The 18,014-nt window shown below is 58.2% G+C and overlaps 1 protein-coding gene across 1 annotated transcript in view; it reads left to right on the forward strand.

Annotated features, from left to right (window-relative positions):
• RASAL1 (RAS protein activator like 1 (GAP1 like)) overlaps positions 1-18,014 on the forward strand; it is a gene marked incomplete at its 3' end in the record, with an annotated part of 23,217 nt that overhangs the window by 4,780 nt on the left and 423 nt on the right. The window contains exons 2-16 of the mRNA XM_014541155.1: positions 1,073-1,129; positions 3,238-3,351; positions 3,485-3,546; positions 4,669-4,798; positions 6,676-6,757; positions 6,843-6,974; positions 8,978-9,066; positions 9,594-9,711; positions 9,854-10,007; positions 10,368-10,432; positions 10,712-10,824; positions 12,513-12,705; positions 14,688-14,825; positions 15,378-15,522; positions 16,853-17,025. Of these exons, the coding sequence (XP_014396641.1) occupies positions 1,073-1,129; positions 3,238-3,351; positions 3,485-3,546; positions 4,669-4,798; positions 6,676-6,757; positions 6,843-6,974; positions 8,978-9,066; positions 9,594-9,711; positions 9,854-10,007; positions 10,368-10,432; positions 10,712-10,824; positions 12,513-12,705; positions 14,688-14,825; positions 15,378-15,522; positions 16,853-17,025 (1,765 nt within the window). The remainder of the gene's footprint in view (positions 1-1,072; positions 1,130-3,237; positions 3,352-3,484; positions 3,547-4,668; positions 4,799-6,675; positions 6,758-6,842; positions 6,975-8,977; positions 9,067-9,593; positions 9,712-9,853; positions 10,008-10,367; positions 10,433-10,711; positions 10,825-12,512; positions 12,706-14,687; positions 14,826-15,377; positions 15,523-16,852; positions 17,026-18,014) is intronic.

Genomic DNA, 18,014 nt, shown 5'->3' on the forward strand with positions numbered 1-18,014 from the left:
GGAGCCGCTTTAGAGAAGCTCAGGGTCAGAGAACCCAGAGAGAGCAATGAGATGTAGGGGTTACCCAGCCGCGGGCATTCAGGGGGGTGGAGCCCGGTGGGGAAACTGAGGCCCAGGGCACTCCATGGAGAACCTAGAGAGGAACTCAGAGACACAAGCCACCGCCCAGTCTGAGATGTTCAGGGAGGGGGGCCAGATGGAGCGCCCAGCAAAGGGGGCCAAGGGAAGGAACCCCGAGAGGAAACTGAGGCACAGGGAGGGCTCTCCAGTCCCGGTGCCCACGTCCCTGCTCCTGGGAATCCCTGAGGCAGGGGTGGATCGCTGACCAGCTGAACCGAGAGGAGGTGGCGGAGAGAGAGAGGTGGGGGCCGGGCGTGGAGGGAGGGCCACTGGGCTGGAGGCAGCCTTGGTTAGGAGCTTGTGCGCTGAGCCCTGTGGACCTGCGCTTGGATCCTGGCTGCCAGGTGGGCGGTGGAGGCTTGAGGTCTGGGTGCCCTGGTCTGTCTGCAGCGAGAGCTGCTGAGCTCCATCCCTGCTGGCGGCTGAGCACCGTGTGTCCCCCGCCCAGGGGAACCCGCTGCAATGAAAGGCCAGAGAGGCTCTGGGTGAGCCTGGGCTGCCTGCACCTCGCGTGCCTCTTAGTTCCTCCTCTGCCCCAGGGGGTATATGTTAATGCTCTTCCTGACTCATAGGGCAGAGGCACTGAGTGCCACAGAGGGGCCGGGGCTTGCCAGGGCCCCACAGCCAGCAGGTGGGGAAGCAGGTGTGACTCCCCCGCACACACTCGCTTTGGGCTTCCTGGGACAGGGACTCTGCACTTCCTCGCTCTGTGCCTCCGTGTTCTATTTCTGTAGGTGGACACCCAGGGAGGCCACGCCTGCTGGGTCGGGGTCGCAGCGGGCAGGCTGAGCAGCCATGACCTCCTGCTGGTCCCCAGCTTTGCAGCTGGACTTGCTGTGTGACCCTGGGCAGGTCCCCTCCCCTCTCTGGGCCTCTGTTGCACCCTCCTGTGAAATGAAGGCAGATTGGGGTCCCCGCCCACGACTGCCCTCTCAACCTCCTCCTTCCGCAGGTCTGGGAGCAGTGACCCCTACTGCATAGTGAAAGTGGACGACGAGGTGGTGGCCAGGTGAGGAGTGGAGGCCGGGCTGGGGTGGGGCGAGCAGGGCCGAGGGAGGGGCTCCGTCTAGCCCTGGGGAGTCCAGGCACAAGAACCCACCAGGAAAAGAGGGGCCGGGGAGGGCGATGCTCACCCCAGCGGTGGACTTGCAGCCTGATGGTGGTGCTTTGTGCCCTGGCCCCGGACCGGACAGCGGGGGCCACCAGCTCCTCTCCCCACCCAGCCCAGCTGGCCCGCACCTTCCCCCTGGACTTGACCATGTCCCTGCTGGCTCCCGGGGCTGACTCAGCGGCTGCCAGCCTGTGCCTCCCATGGTGGCCTCCCCGGGGGCGGGCATCTCACGCTTGGCTGGGCTGGCTGGTTCCGGGCCTGCTTGCTGGGTGCTGCGGGCACCAGGCTGTGTGTGTGCGCCTGCGCCCAGCTGGCCTGCTTGAGTGTCCATGGGGGTGTTGGAGGGCTGGTGTCCAGATGGACGTGTCCCTGTGGGAATGCAGGCTCACTATGTGTAGCAGTGTGTGGTCTGTGTGCATGTGTGCCCACACACACGGGCTGCCCTGTACACACGTGCGCACCGCTGCCTGCTTATCGGGGTGCACAGGCACCAATGTGAGCACATGTGAAGGTGTAAGGGTGTTTGATGTGTGAGCGAGTCTGGGCAGGGGGGACATCAGGCTGGGTCATGCTTGGTTCCCACCCCCGCAGGCCGATCAAGGGACAGCTCTCAGCCCCCGCAGGCCTGAGGGGTGTGGGTGGGTGGATGGCTGAGGCCTCGGTTCCTATGGAGACAGCAGGATTCAGGATGCTGCTGGCGAGGTTCCGGTCCAGATGGACTGGGAGCTGGGGGCAGGGAGCCCATATGGGGGGAAGGTCAGCCTACAGCACTCAGCTGACCCCCTCCATCGTTCTCTCTGTGCTCATGCCGCCCCCTTCCCCACAAACCCACAGGCTGATGTTCTGTGTCGCCGCAGGCTGCTGTCTCCCCCTCTCTGGGCTCGGAGGAGCATCCCACCTGTGGGGCTGGGGCGGGACTTCCAGCTGGGAAGAGGCAGGGTTAGGGGGAGGAAGTGTCCAACGGATGGTGGTGCCCTGGGCTAGACGGCAGAGCGTGGTGCATGTACACGTGCGTGTGCACACTCACGCTCTGTTGGGGAAGAGTGTGTAAAAGGAAGATGGGAGTGGCAGGTGTGCCAACCAGATTTCGCAGCCAGACGTTTGGGTGTGTCTTCACTGAGCACGGAGGTTCTTTGTTCTCTGTTGGGTACAGGGAAGTGGGTCTGCAGGGGTGCCGGCGTGAAGATGCCCTATGGGTGTGCCTGCGCCTGAGCTTGTCTTGGTCCCTAACCCTGCCACGGTTCCCCCTGGCTTACTGAGTGCTCTGGCTCCTGCTGACTTAGTCTTCTGGCCCCTCACACTCCTCCCTTTCCAACCAGCACCTTCCTGTTCCTCAAAAGTACCGAGCTCATCCCTGCCTCAGGGCCTTTGCACATGCTGTCCTAGCCATTGGGATGCTTGTCCTCATCCTCTCTCCCCACTCTGCCTGACTAGCTCTTGCAGGAAGCCTTCCTGGACCTCTCCAACCCCCCACTCCCAGACCCAACCAGGTACTAACCACAGCACAGGACTCTCACTGTGCCATAGAGCTCGGGAGAGCGCACCTGGCTGCTGAGGGGGCTCGGAGGGAGCATGGGCCTTGGTGTCTCTTCCTCTGATTCCCCCAGAACCCATATGCCTTGGCACCCAGTGAATGCATGAATGGATGGATGGACGGAATCATGCGTGTTGTTAGTTACTGTGTTTGTGTGATTCTATATGTGTGCCTGCTGTGTACGTATGTGAGTGTGTCTGTGGGTTTGTGTGACTGTTTTCTTTGTGTGTGTTCACATGTGTCAGTGTGTAGAAACACATCGATTTGTATTTCTAGAAGTTTCTGAGGCTGCATATGTGTGTCTGTGTCTCTGGCCTCCTTGGTGTATCTAGGAGTGTCTGTTTCAGTGTATCCCTGTGGGAGTGTGTGTGTGTGTGTGTGTGTGTGTGTCCGCGCATGTGCACCTGGGGGCCCAGGTGTCTGTGGCTTGTGTGGCCCAAGTCCCCCCAGCCCCCTGTGCCCCCTTTTGCAGGACAGCAACTGTCTGGCGGAGCCTGAGCCCCTTCTGGGGGGAGGAGTACACGGTGCACCTGCCCCTGGATTTCCACCATCTGGCCTTCTATGTGCTGGACGAGGATACGGTGGGGTATGTGTGCTGGGGACCCAGGCCTGGCATCTGAGGGGAGGCGGACACCCCAGAGCAAAGTATCCACCTACCTGCCCACCCTTGATGCCTGTCCCTTTCCTGACCTGGCCCCTCCCCTGCTCCCTTCCCACAGGCATGATGACATCATCGGCAAGATCTCGCTGAGCAGGGAGGCAATTGCCGCTGACCCCCGAGGTGGGCGAGGGGCGCCGGTCCTCAGCCGGCAGAGGGAGGAGGGGTGGCCATGCCCAGAGTGGGCGTTGCAAGGGCAGAGCAAGTGTCACGAGAAGCACAGAGCTCTCCGTGGAAAATTATTTCCGTTTTTGTTTTTAGACAGGACAGACATGTGGGGGTGGCGGTATGTGGAACATCACTGGTATGACAGGGCAGGGGAGGAGTGGGCGGGTGGTCCAAGAAGGCTTCCTGGAGGAAGGGGGAGGAGTGGGGCCTTAAAGGTGCTTTGGCAAAGAGGCGAAGGCCCATCTCCATGGATTCTCTTCTAGGGTCAGGCGTGGGCCGGGCCAGATGGAGTATTGTGTGGGGGTTGATTGGAGATGGCCCTCGGTGCCTGGACCTTTTCTGGGAGGTACTGGGGAGCCATTGATAGGCCTTGAGCAAGACAGCGGAGAGAGTGGAGCCGTATCAGAGGAGGAGAGACTGATAAGAGAGATTAGATACGTTTTCAGATCTCTGTGCTGCTTTGTGGATACTGGATCACAGTGGGACAGGAGTAGAGCTGAGAGATCAATTTGGAGTCGGTGCAATAATCGAGTGAGAGAAAGCTGACAGCATCCTGCACTTGGGGGTTGGAGTGGAGATAGAGGTGAAGTGGGACTTTCATTTCCAGCAGCCGGGGGCACTCCACCTTCAGAAGGGCCCTCCTGCTATGTGACAGGGAGCTCCTGAATTAGATGCGATTCCTAATACGTTGTTGGACTTGCTGTAAAGAAGAAAAACTGCCCAGTATTCTCCTCCCATCCCCCAATCGTCAGCAAAACTTAACGGGGAGTGACAGCGAGGGAATAAGGAAGGAGTTCCCCGAAAGTCAATGTCAGTATCTAATCTGCAGTCAACAGACTAAATCTTGAGCCAGGGCGAAGGCAGACGGTCCCGACCCCGAGACTCCCCATTAGACCGAGGCCCTTAAAGAGGCCCAGAATGAGCAAGCACCGCTCCTCTCCAGGGATAAGCAGCCTCATGCTCGGTTTCCCACAGAATGAGATCAAACAAACATGAATTCACAACCAAAGACCATCACACACACAACGCTTAGGACATGGTAGGTGCTTAACAACTGCTAACGCCTGTGCCCTCCAGGAATTGACAGCTGGATTAACCTGAGCCCCGTGGACCCGGATGCCGAGGTGCAAGGTGAGATCTACCTGGCTGTGCAGATGCTGGAAGATGTGCGGGGCCGCTGTCTTCGCTGCCATGTGCTCAAGGCCAGGTAGGGTCACGGTGTGGGGTGTAGGCGGTGATCTGAGAATGAGCAGGGACCAGCAACCAAAGGCCAGACACTCGGGATGGCCAGACATGAGCGAGGAGGTATATTAGTCAAAGTGCAAGCAGTAGTCACCCAGTGCATACGGACTGAAGCAGACTGTCTCATCTGAATGACATGTAGCTTTAGGTATGGCTGGATCCAGGTGCTCAAAGGGTGACACCGGGACTCTGTAGACAGATTTCCTCAGCTGTCTTTTGTGTTGGCTTCATTCTAAGTCTTTCCCCAGGTGGAGGCAACGATGACCCCAGCAGCCTCAGCTGCCATCCTAACAACTTGGCAGCCCCAACTGAGAAAGAACTTCTATCTCTTATCCATTTCCAACCAATGTTTTGGGAGCATTTCTTATTGGCTCATGCCTGTCTCTGAGTCAATTACACTGACTGATTGGTCAGGCCTGAGTCACAGCCCTTTCCTGGAGTGGAGGGAGGGATCAGCCCCGAAGAGATCACGTGGGCTGGGAGTGAGGAGGGGAGGGGTCCTGCCCCAAAGAAACATCCGGAGGAAGACAGATTCAGGACCAGCAAACCCCACAGTGACCCTCCAGGGCACCAGCTCATGGGACAGCCCTCACTCCTCCTGCCTGCTTATCACTCTGTAATCCCCTTTCTCTCTCTCTGAGCTCCCCCATTATTCTGCTTCCTTAAATACTTTCCCCCATTCCCTTCTTATCTCGCATCTTGTCTTTCTGCCTTTTTTTTTTTTTTCACACCTTACTCCCCCAACCTTCCCTTTTAGGCTGATTCTTGCCAAGGTTGGGGAGCATCTCAATTTCTAGTTTGCTGTGTGACTTTAAGTCCTTTCTTGCCCTTTCTGTGTCTCTCCCACCACCTGCAGATTTCTGTCCCCAGCTGGGGATCCCTGGAGTCTGGGTGGAGTACTGGGGGCGGCGGGTGGGGTGGGGGGAGAGGAGAGGCAGGGGACAGGAGAGAGGACTCAGCATGGGACAGGGCTCCTTGTCTGCTATTCGCCCAGGGCCTCCTCCCCAGCCACAAGGCTGTGCAGGATTCTTGCAACAGGAAAGGGACCGATTGCTGTCGCTTAGCAACTAGGCTGGCTCCTAGGAAACCAAAGGCGGCTTTGGATGCTGAGCATGGGTGGGAGAGGAGCAGCAGGAGGAAGCTCCTCTGCGGGGGGCGGAGGTCCCTGGATTTGGGGGACCTCAGGAGGAGGAGTGGGGAAGGCTGATTGGGGTGAGACTTTTGGGTCGTCATGACAACCAGAGGCAGGGGTCTCTGTCTCATCCTTTTGTTGGGTCCTAGGCAGGTGTGGGCATGGTGTTTGTTGAGTGAATGACTGACCTGAGCCCTCACCAGCTGCCAGCTGCCATGCTGAGCCCTTTCCACGAGTCTCTCATTTACTCTCGGCCCCTGAGGTTGGTCTGTTATCACTCGCGTTTTCCAGATGAGGAAACCGAAGCTCATTCCCGTGACGCCCAGACAATGGAGCGCAGAGCCAGGCTTTGAGTCCTGGCCTCTGGTCTCCCTTCCAGCGGCTCCTTTCTCCCCCCACCCCCCAGCCTCACCCCCCACGACACCTTTGCCTGCTGGGCTCGGTGATGCAGGGCTTGAGCTTTCTGTGCCTCGGTTTCCTCATCTGGAAAGTAGGGGCATCGCTAGTGCCTCCTCATAGGGCAGCATTAGTCAACAGGACAGGCACGGTGAGGGGTGCTCCCCGCTGGGTCCCTACAATGGAGCAGTTTATTGCCTTGGAAACCAGTGGCATTTGAACGGTCTACCCTGAATCTACTTTCCAAGGTCCAGTTTGGGTTTTGGTCCTTGAGGGTCCTGTGGTTCCCCACTCCTGTCCTCATCTGTCCCCAGGGACCTGGCCCCCCGAGACATCTCCGGCACGTCTGACCCATTCGCGCGTGTGTTTTGGGGCAGCCAGAGCTTGGAGACTTCGGTGAGTGGTGGAGGGGAACTGGGAAAGACGGGCATCGGGTGGTGGGGTCCCAGTCAGCTCTCTCCTCACCCCCCTCCTCCCCCAGACCATCAAGAAGACTCGCTTCCCACACTGGGATGAGGTGCTGGAGCTGCGGGAGATGCCAGGCGCCCCCTCCCCACTGCGGGTGGAGCTCTGGGACTGGGACATGGTGGGCAAGAACGACTTCTTGGGCATGGTGAGCGCCCCCTCCAACACCCTCCATGGCTCCCCACTGCCCCCAAGGGGAAGGAAGGGGAGGTGGGCTGGTACCCTGGGGCTCAGAGGGTAGATGTAAAGGCTGCCTCACCAGGTCCAGGGAAATGAGTCCTATTGCCCCATTGTGCATTTGGGGAGACGGAGGCTCTCAAAGGTGCAGGAACCTGCCCATCTCCTGATTTTACAACGAGAGTACCTGGCATGACCATGTGCTGGCCCTGTGCTGAGGGCTTCTCCAGCACAACCTCATTTACCCTCCAGGCCTCCCTAAAAGGCCGGGGTGCGGAAACCCAGGGAGGCTAAGTGGCTTTCCCACGGTCACATGACTAAGAAATAGTAGAGCTGGGATTTGAGTGCAGGTCTCTCTTACTCCAGAATCTAAGCCTTTATTTACCTCCTCTTCCTGGAAGCACTGGGATCAAGGTCTTTCTTTTGGAACCTCAGTTTCCCCATCTGTACAATGGGTGGATTGTTCCTGCCTCTGGGTAGCAGTGCAGGTATATCAGGGCTGGTAGTTTTTTAAAAAAAATATATTTTATTGATTATTTACAGAGAGGAAGGGAGAGAGTTAGAAACATCAATGAGAGAGAAACATCGATCAGCTGCCTCCTGCACACCTCCTACTGGGGATGTGCCTACAACCAAGGTACATACCCTTGACTGGAATCGAACCTGGGACCTTTCAGTCCGCAGGCCGACACTCTATCCATTGAGCCAAACCGGTTAGGGCAGGGCTGGTAGTTTTTAAAAGGAGGCAAGATTAGAACAAATAAGAGGGAGGCTTGGTCATGCAGTGCTGGCAGTGCCTGAAATGGTTGAAAATAGAGTTACCATGTGACCCAGCAATTCCACTCCTAGGTCTGTACCCAAGAAATGAAAATATACACATGTCCCCACAAAAACCTGTACATGAATGTTCACAGCAGCATTGTTCATAATAGCCAAAGCGGAAGCAGCCCAAATATCTATCAACAGCCAAATAAATAAACAAAGGGGCTATAGCCATACAATGGAATATCATTCAGCCATATAAAGGACCAAAGTACCGCCCGGCTGGTGTGGCTCAGTGGCAGCTTTGACCTATGAAGCAGGAGGTCATGGTTCAATTCCTGGTCAGAGCACATGCCTGGGGTTACAGGCTCCATCCCCAGTAGGGGGCGTGCAGGAGGCAGCCCATCAATGATTCTCTCTCATCAATGATATTTCTATCTCTCAATCCCTCTCCCTTCCTTTCTGAAATCAATTAAAAAATATATATTTAAAAAGGAACAAAGTACCGACAGATGCTACAACATGGGTGAATCTTCAAAACATGCTAAATGAAAGAAGCCAGTCTAAAAAAAACCCCCCACGTGATGTGATTTCATTTGTAGGAAATGTTTAGAATTGATGAATATATCTATGAAGACAAAATAGATTAGTGGTTGTCAGGGGCTGGGGAGTGACTGCTAATGGGTACAGGCTTTTGGGGGGCTCATAGGAAATGTTCTGAAGTTAGTAGTGATGTTAGCACAAGTCTGACTATACTGAAAGCCATTGAGTGATACACTTTAAATAGGTGAATTGTAGGGGGCACAATTATATCTCCATAAAGTTATTTAAAAGAGGGGGTGGGGTTCGGGGGCCTTCCGGGCTGTCTTTAAGCTTTGTGATAGTGCAATGGTGTCCCTGAACAGAGCTGAGAACACACCCAGTCTGACATGCTGTCTCCAGCAGCTGTGTGACCTTAGGCAAGTCACTCCACCTCTCTGAGCCTCAGTTTCCTCAAATAACTGTCCTTGGAGGCCTCAGTGCCCTGGCAGGGCTCATCATTTAGGACTGGGGGAGGGAGTGTCACTGCTGTTGTGTTGATGGGACACAGAGGGGGGAGGCGTGGCCCTTGGCTGGCTGTGCCACCCCACCTTGGGCGGGCAGTCTGAGTGCTTCTTCCAGGGCTGGGAGGGGCTGGGCAGGGCTCCGCTGAAGCTCTGTGTCCCCGCACAGGTGGAGTTCCCCCCGAAGGTCCTGCAGCAGAACCCACCCAACGGCTGGTTCCGTCTCCTGCCCTTTCCCAGAGCTGAGGAGGATTCTGGGTAAGTGTGGGGCCGAGGGAGGAGACCAGGCTGGAACCATGTTGGGTACCATCTTCAGCTCGTGGCGGGTCCTCATGGGCGTCCACCTCAGCCCACAGACCATCACCACGGCACACTGTTCATTCACCGAACAAATGTCTGTGAACGTCTCCCAGTTGTGTTTACCCATGTCCAAATGCGTTCACCTTTAACCCACCCACCTGCGCACATGTCAGTTCACACCTGTTGATGTGTGATCAGAACCCTGGGTCCTTCCACGCCTGTCCACACCTGTTCACACTGTCCATTCCCGTACACGTGCTTATACCAGCCACAGTGTTCACACTGTCTGTGCTTGTCAAGGCCCGTTTAGACCTGTCCACATCTGTTCACACCCAGTTAGACTTGGCCACGCCTGTTCGCCGCTACCCACACTCACCTTGTTTTGCAAATATCCATGCTCCTTCCCTGTGCTCTCACCTGCCCATCTCCGCGCCGGCCCATATGTTCTTCCATCCGTACATACACGTGTGCTCTGACCCGGTCAGGGGGAACCTGGGTGCCCTGCGGCTGAAGGTGCGCCTCCTGGAGGACCGCGTGCTGCCCTCACGGTGCTACCGGCCACTCCTGGAGCTGCTCATGGAGTCTGTGCTGCAGCCGGCAGAGGTGGGCGCGTCAGATAAGCAGGCACACGGGGGCTGGGGGCTGGGGGGGTCTGGACCCTGGCAGCCCTGCTTCGGGGAAATCCGTCTGAGCTGCCCCGGAGTCCCAGGGCCCCGGCCAGCTCGCCTGCCGCCTGTCCTTCCAGGAGGACGTCTCCAGCCCCCTGGCCGTGCTGGAGGAGCTGACCTCGGGGGACTGCCGCCAGGACCTCGCCACCAAGCTGGCGAAGCTCTTTCTTGGCCAGGGCCTGGCTGGGCCCTTTCTGGACTATCTCACCCGGCGGGAGTTGGCGCGGACCAGTGAGTTGCCCACAGGACCCCCGGACAGCACTCCCCCAAGGATGTCTGCAGAGGGTCTCTGGGGGGCTAAGAGGGGGGCTCAAGCAGGGGACAGAGGCATGCATGTGTGTGTGTGTGTGTGTGTGTGTGTGTGTGTGTGTGTACATGTGTGGAGCCAGCTGGTTTTGTTACTCTTGAGCTGTGTGACCGCAGGCAGATTGCTTAACCACCCTGGGCCTCGGTACTGTGAACGGAGCTGAGGTTGCGGGTCTCCTCCATGCCTGAGGCTGGAAGCATCCTGACCTCCACCGTGGGTGGGTGGGTGAGGTGAGGTGGATCACTCCCCCCAACCCCAGAAAACACTTCCTTCTGCCCTCCCAGCTGACCCCAACACCCTCTTCCGTTCTAACTCCCTGGCATCCAAGTCCATGGAGCAGTTCATGAAGGTGAGTAGGCGAAGGCCTGCGGGGCCCAGCAGCTTCCTCAAGGGCCCCCCTCCAGGGTTCACCTGGACCCGGAGCTTGGCTGGCTTCAGGTGGCAGTGGGCAGCCGAGCTGGGGAGCTGGTGGCAGGTGCCTGGCCTCTCACCTGAGTGGCAGCCCCCACCCAGCCCTTGGGCCTTGCTCTGAGCCTCTCCCTGCATGGTGCCCCCTGCCTGGAGCTCACGGGCACGCCCTGGCCTCGCCCTCAGCCCCGCCCCATGTGGTGCCCCCCCCCTCCCCCAGCTCGTGGGCATGCCCTACCTGCACGAGGTCCTGAAGCCGGTGATTAGCCGAGTCTTTGAGGAGAAGAAGTACATCGAGCTGGACCCGTGCAAGATGGACCTGGGCCGCACCAAGTGAGCAGAGCTGAGGGGGGACCCTGACCCCCGACAGCCCCCTTGTCCCCGAGCCTTGTCGGGCTGGGTCTGTGTCCCTTGCTAACCCCTCCCGCCTCCCCTGCCCCCCTCACCCCGTTCCCTGGAGCCCTGTTGCCCACCTCAAAGTCTCCCCTGGGGCACCTCAGTCCTCACGCTGCCTGGTGTAGTGGTTCCCCGGGTTCAAACCCCCGCTCTGCCACCACCGGTGTGCAAGCCACCTCGCACCTGTGCGGCTGTGCGAGTGAACTGAGCTATGCACGCACCCCAGTACACAGTACTTCTAATTTCCCTCATTGCGGGTGGGCCCTGGCTCCTCTTCTCTTTCCAGGGCCCTTCCCCACTCCCGCCAGGCCATGAGGCTGGTTGCTGGGCAGCCCATTGGGGACTATGGTGGGGACAGGAGAGAGCCCTACCTTTATTTCAGGCCCTGCCCAACAAGTGCTGCCCACAGCTGCTGACCGCCTGGAGCCAGGCACCAGGACCCTTTTTACCCAATGAGGAAACAGCCTCAGAGAGGGAGGTCACCTGCCAAGGGCTGCACAGTTGGGAAAAAGTTGCACAGCAGGATTTGAACCCAGGCCCCGCGCACAAGGGCAGGGTCGGTCTGTGAAACCCCAAGGCAGAGGCGTTTCCCAGCAGACCTGGCGAGGATGCAGCAGGGCCCCAGCACCTGGGCAGTGCAGGGCAGTAGCCAGACCCCAGTGGGCAGTCTGGAGTTTTAATCTCGACTCTGCCCTGTTTGCAAGGAGACCTCTCTGAGCCTCAGTTTCCTCATCTGTTAAATGGGATGTTTACTAGTAGTCCATCAGATTGCCATTAGGATCAAATGCCACCATGACAGAGGCATTAGCTCCTTGGGTCCAGGACACGGAGTGGGGTGGGGGGGCAGGGAACCCCCAGCCTGGCTTCTGCGGAGGTCACAGTCTGAGAGTGGGCAACACAGACCCTTCACCTGGATGGGAACAAAAAGGAACAAAATAACTGCAGATAGAAAACTGCTACTCCCTCATCCACTCAACAAAACAATTGTTGAGCACCTACTGTGTACTGGGCATCGTCTGAACACTGAGTTCACAGCAGAGGGCACATGGACACAAATCCCTCTTCTGGGGGAGACAGAGCCTACACTAAAGAAGAAGCTTCTTGCAGATGATCAGTGTTATGGGGGGAAACGAAGCTGGGGAGGTGGAGGGAAGTGCCAGGAGCAGGGGAGGGGCCTGCGGTGTTCCATAGGGGTGGCTACAGGGACAGCCTCGCAGAGAAGGGGACATTTAAGCAAACACTTGAAGGAGGGGAGGGAGAAGGTCAGGTGCAGGCAGGGGAACAGCAAGTGCAAAGGCCCTGGGGTGGAAGCGTGTGTCTGCCGTGTCCATGCTGAAATGCATTTTCAGGGTCTGGGATGATGTGCGATGGGGGAGGGGGTGGCCTCTTTGAGGAGGTGACATCTAAGCTGTATGTGGGGACATGAATGTCCCGGGCAGAGGGAACAGCATGGACGAAGGCTCCCAGACAAGAATGAGCTGCATGTGTTTAAGCAGCAGTAGGGAGCCAGGGGCATGGTAGGGGGGAGGCTGGTGGGCAGGCCGGCACTGCCCGAGCCCAGGGGGGGCCGGTGGAGGGCGGGCAGGGGCTGGGCTCTGAGACAGTCACTCTGTTTGCCCCCCCAGGAGGCTGTCCTTCAAGGGCACATCCTCAGAGGAGCACGTGCGGGAGGCCAGCCTGGGGCTGCTGATGGGCTACCTGGGGCCTATCGTGGACGCCATCGTGGGCTCCGTGGGGCACTGCCCGCCTGCCATGCGCCTGGCCTTCAAGCGGCTGCATCGGCGTGTGGAGGAGCGCTTCCCCCAGGACGAGCACAAGGTGGGCCGGGCACTCCCGGTGGGCAGATGGGGAGACGGAGGCCGGGGCGGGCAGGCGCTTGTCCAGGGTCACGTGGGAGGCAGGACAGAGGCAGGCAGGCAGAAACGGGGCTGCCACGCTGAAGTGCTCTGTGGCCATCCCTGGAGCCGGGGTGAAGAGCTCCCCACTTCCTGTTTACGGATGGGGAAACTGAGGCCCAGAGGGCAAAGAGCCTTGGCCTCCAGACCCCCGGCGGGGTGTCTCCTTTCTCTCTCTCTCTCTCTCTCTCTCTCTCTCTCTCTCTCGCTCAGTCCCGGCTGAGGAGTGGCCTCCAGACTGGGAGGTGGCTTGCCACTTTGCTGGGCTCTCCTGGGGCTGCCAGCAGAGGTGCTAAGTGGGACACGGGCAGGGAGGCGGGAGGGAAGGGAGGCGGGCTCCCCAGACGGTCTGACCCTTGCGGGTGGAGCCAATATCGCGACACCCAAGTATCCCCAGCTCTCAGCCCCCACAGTGGGAAAGGCCTTGGGCCGGGAGCAGGGACTTTTTCAGGCCCACAAGTCTGGATGGGGTCAGGGGAGCCCCTTTCTCTGTCTCTCTGACACCTGTTCCTCCTTCTCAAAAAGGAGGAAGTCACGTGCTGATGTCGAAGGCTAAAATTACCCTTGAACGTGGTGGGCGGGGGCAGTGACCTGGGGGGCAGTTCAGGGTTCCAGAGGAGGGAGGGAGGAGCAGCTCCAGGTCCCCAGCCCCTGGCAGGGCTCACGGTGGCCAGGGAGTTGGCACCCACCAGGGAGGGCACTGTCTCCGGTGTGAACACAGCCCCTACCTAAACTCCGGAAACACTCTGGGGCTAAATATAGCCCGAGTAGGAGAGGCGAGTGGGGAGTGGCTTGGGGGGAGCCAGATGTACCCAGGATGGAGACACACCCTCTGCTGTGCTGAGGGAACTAGCCTCACCTGCGGGGGTTGGGGGGGCAGGCACCACGCTTTACAGTTTGTATAGGGCAGAGGCTGGGGCTGCGGGTGCACACGGGACAGGCTCTGGAGCCTCAGTGTCCTCATCTAGAAAAAGGAGAGAATAGTTTCTACCCCATGGGATGTTTGAAGGTTAAATGTGATCGTTCAGGCTCAGCTCCTGACTAGGTGAGTGCTCCACAGTAGCTAGTGTTGAATGCAAGCGAGTGTGGTGGAGAGCTGAGAGTTCAAACCCCGCCTGCGCTCCGTCTTGTTCTGCCACTTACTCCTGAGAGGCCTTGAGCAAGTAGCCCTCCCTCTCTGGGCTTCACTTGCCTCCTCTGTAAAATGGGGGTGTAATACCACCTGGGTGAGTATTAAGTAAACAAATGTATGGAGAAGTGTCTGGCCTGTTGCTATTCACTATCATAAATCACTAGTGGCCCGGTGCACGGATTCGTGCACATTGAAAGGAAATTAATTAGAAGGTGGCCTGTGGGGCGGGACTGGGCTAGACGGGCTGGACACACCCTGGAGCCAACCTCCCTCAGTCCCTCCCCGGCCAGCCGCATCTGGGGCGGCTGGTTCTGGGGTGCATCACCCGAGAACTGCAGCTGCTAAGTCACTGCAGCTGGGCAGCTCCTGCGTTGAGCATCTGCCCCCTGGTGGTCGGGTGGTTGGACGGTCGCTTAGCCTTTTATATAGATAGATAGATCTGGGATTGAATCCTGCCTCCTTTGCTTACCAGCTGTGTGACCTTGGGCAAGTCAATTGACATCTCTGAGCTTCTGCTGCCTCATCTGTAAATGGGAATAATGACAATGCTCCCTTCATAGGACACGACCTTAGCAGACTCTGAGGATGTTGGCTACATCTGATTGTGCAGAATTGGTATTCTTACTTCATTTTCCAGATGGACACACTGAGGCTCCAAAAGGAGAGGCCTCCTTGACAGACAGGATGGCCTTCTGACCCATCTCCCATTTCACTTCCTCGGTTTCCACAGCGGGGAGGGGGGTGGGGCTCTCACCTGCTGCGTCTCTCGGCAGGACGTCAAGTACCTGGCCATAAGCGGCTTTCTCTTCCTGCGATTCTTTGCACCTGCCATCCTCACCCCGAAGCTGTTTGACCTCCGGGACCATCACGCAGACCCCCAGACCGGCCGCTCACTGCTGCTGCTTGCCAAGGTGCCGGCACTGGAGGGCCCATCCTGGGGGCGCTGAGCGAGGGGAAAGCATGTGGGAACAGAGCGGGGAGGCCAGGCCTGAAGGAGACCCAAAGGAGACCCAGAAACACCCGTCTGAAACACCACCATTAGCTCTCATCCCGAGGGTGAAGGCATCCATTATACTCTCTAATTTCCTCTTTTGAAACAAAGACCTACTCTTCCAGGAGGAAAGTGGGAAGCAGGCTAGTAGTCCTTTACACCTTAGTATGAATTAGACCATCCTTGGCCAAGTGGCCACATTTTGAGGTTCTGATGGGCTCCAGACATGCATGACAGGATCAGGCAATCCCGGGTGTGGGACCTGGGCTCAGGAGGGAACAGAATAATAAGGGCTCTGGGGGTGTATGTCTGTCCACAAGGAGGGCCAGATACTGCCCAGAGCAGGTGCTGCTATGAGACTTCTTTGAATACTGATGTGGGAGCCAGGACTCTGGGACTCTGTTCTGGGTCCACAGAGGGCTCCGCCCCTGCAGTGACCTTGACCCTGGAATCCCCTGCTTCTTTGCTCCAGGCTGTGCAGAGCATCGGGAACCTGGGCCAGCAGCTGGGCCAGGGCAAGGAGCTGTGGATGGCTCCCCTGCACCCCTTCCTGCTGCAGAGCATCTTACGTGTGAGAGACTTCCTGGACCAGCTGGTGGACGTGGATGGGGAGGAGGGTGAGTTCCGGTGGCCCTGCCACGTCTGGCTTGTCACTCCCCTAGACCCTTGGGACCTGCCCTCCCTCTACCCCTCCCCACCCCTCGCACTGAGCCTGTGGACTGTGCCTCAGCTAGTCCAGTGGTCGGCAAACTGTGGCTCGCGAGCCACATGCAGCTCTTTGGCCCCTTGAGTGTGGCTCTTCCACAAAATACCGACTTCTGTGCGTGGGCCACGAAGTTTCAATCGCACTGTATGTGCACGCCTGCATGTGGTATTTTGTGGAAGAGCCACACTCAAGGGGCCAAAGAGCTGCATGTGGCTCGCGAGCCACAGTTTGCCTTGTCAGTCAGCTAACATTTCCTGGCACCTACTGTGCCATTCCAGCCAATGTGGAGATGTAGGTGGGGATTGTGGCATGGTGTTCACGCAATAGACAAATATCTATTAAGTGGGTACTATTAATAGGCACTGTTCCATGAGCTGGGGAAACAGCAGTGAGCAAGACAGAAGAAAGTCCTGCTTTCGTGGAAGTTTTATTCCAGTGGAAACAACAAGCTGTAAATAAGATGATTCAGCAAATCATGGTGTTAGGCAGTGACGAGTGCCAAGGAGAAAAAGTAAAGGAGGGAAGGGAAGGGAATGTTGGGGTGGGGGTGGCCAGAAGTAGTCTCACTAGAGTAAAAGTAAAACCCCGAAAGAGGACAGAGAGCAAGCCATGAGGATCCTGGGGGAGAGTTCCAGGCCGGGAACAGCATGTGCAAAGGCCCTGAGGTGGGGACAGAGAGTAGCAGTGAGGAGGCCAGTGAAGAAGAGTGAATGGGGCGGGGGTGGGGGTGGGGGGGGAGCGAAGGAGAGGTGAGGGGCCAGGTTGCATGGGGCTTTGTGGGAAGGATTTTGGCTTTGACTTGGAGTGAAATGGAGCCGCAGGGCAGTTTTAAGCAGAGTTGGGGTTGAGTCCACATCACAGTGTGGGGCCCAGGTCACGAGAGAGTTGGGTCGAAGTCGCATAGGAGCAACCTGTTGAAATGTGGAGCCCCCGAGTGGCTGGAGGGGTCCCTGTGGTGCTGGGGAGGAGCCTGTGTTGGGCTCCCAGCGAGTGGCTTGATCTCAGGCATGCCCTGGACTGACTCCGTACGGCATGGCTCCCCCTGCTGGCTGCCTGCGACACTACCTGCAGGTCCCTCGGTAGAGAGGAATCAAGGCCAGTCTGTGCTCCCCGTCCAGCCATCAGCGACACCCTTCCCTATGGAGGGAGTGGACTCCACGGAAACAGAATCATGCTCATCCCCAGGCCCTGGCCACGCGGAGCCTGGTGGGAAGGTTCACTGTCCCCTCCCCTTTTCCCAGAGGCTGGGGGCCCGGCCAGGGCCCTGGTCCCGCCCTCCGTGACCGTCCGAGAAGGCTACCTGCAGAAGCGCAAGGAGGAGCCCGGCAGCCTGGCCACTCGCTTTGCCTTCAAGAAGCGCTACTTCTGGCTCAGCGGGGAGACCCTCTCCTACTCCAAGAGTCCCGACTGGCAGGTGGGCCTGCCGTCCACCACGGACAAAGCGGACAAAGCGAGCGGCCTTTGCACCCGAGGACTTGCCCAAGGCCCCATAGCAACTTGGCAAATTCAGATTCTCAGGCCAGGCTCTGCTCACACCCTTGGGCCCAGGTGTGAGGGCCCAGGCAGGGACAGGCCTGCACCTACACACACTCCCCAGCAAACGCCCTTCAGAATGTGCACTCCCCCCAGACAAACCCTCCCCGATGTGGACAGGCGACAATGACGATGCTTAAGCACCTGTTCCCAGCCAGGTCTCTGCCCACGTACCACGGACACTCACGTCAAATGCTCACGGAGAGGTCCATGCCCGGCTGCTGGGCACACACATCAGGCATTCGTTCACTCCCATTCATTCGTTAAAGGTTCATTGAGCTCCTACTCCGCACGGGGCAGTGTGCTAGGTGTGGACGGGGCATACAGCAGCGAACAAGACAGAATCCCCGTTCCCATGGGGCTGCCATTCCGGTCCAGCACAAACAGACACACACACACACTGGGTCCACCCACGTCTGTGTACGCAACATGATCAACAGCGAACCGCGGAGAGGGTGCCGACTTGGTGTCTCTACGTGGTCAGCAGAGCGTAGATTCTAGATTTCACCTCCCTGGCTTCCAATTCTGGCTCCACCGGGTGAATGACCTCTTGGGCCTCAGTTTCCTCATCTGCACAATGGGGAGAATAATGGGCCCAGCCGCAGGGATGTGTTGGGATGAGGAAACAAGTTGGTAAATGTGAAGTGCTTAGAACCACAGCCCAAGTGCCGCGTCAGGGGGGAGGAGGAGGAGGATGGCAGTGATGGTGGAAACTGATGCCCAGAGAAGTTGCCACTTAGAGTGTAGGCCCTACACTGTAGGGCATCATGGAACCGCTGAGTGGGGATGCGCACAGACCACAGACACACGAGGTTGAATGTCCCCACCTCCGGGGACACCACGTGGTGCACACACCCAGAGGGAAGCTGT

Source organism: Myotis brandtii, unplaced genomic scaffold, assembly GCF_000412655.1.
Source record: "Myotis brandtii unplaced genomic scaffold, ASM41265v1 scaffold1064, whole genome shotgun sequence".
Taxonomy (NCBI): domain Eukaryota; kingdom Metazoa; phylum Chordata; class Mammalia; order Chiroptera; family Vespertilionidae; genus Myotis; species Myotis brandtii.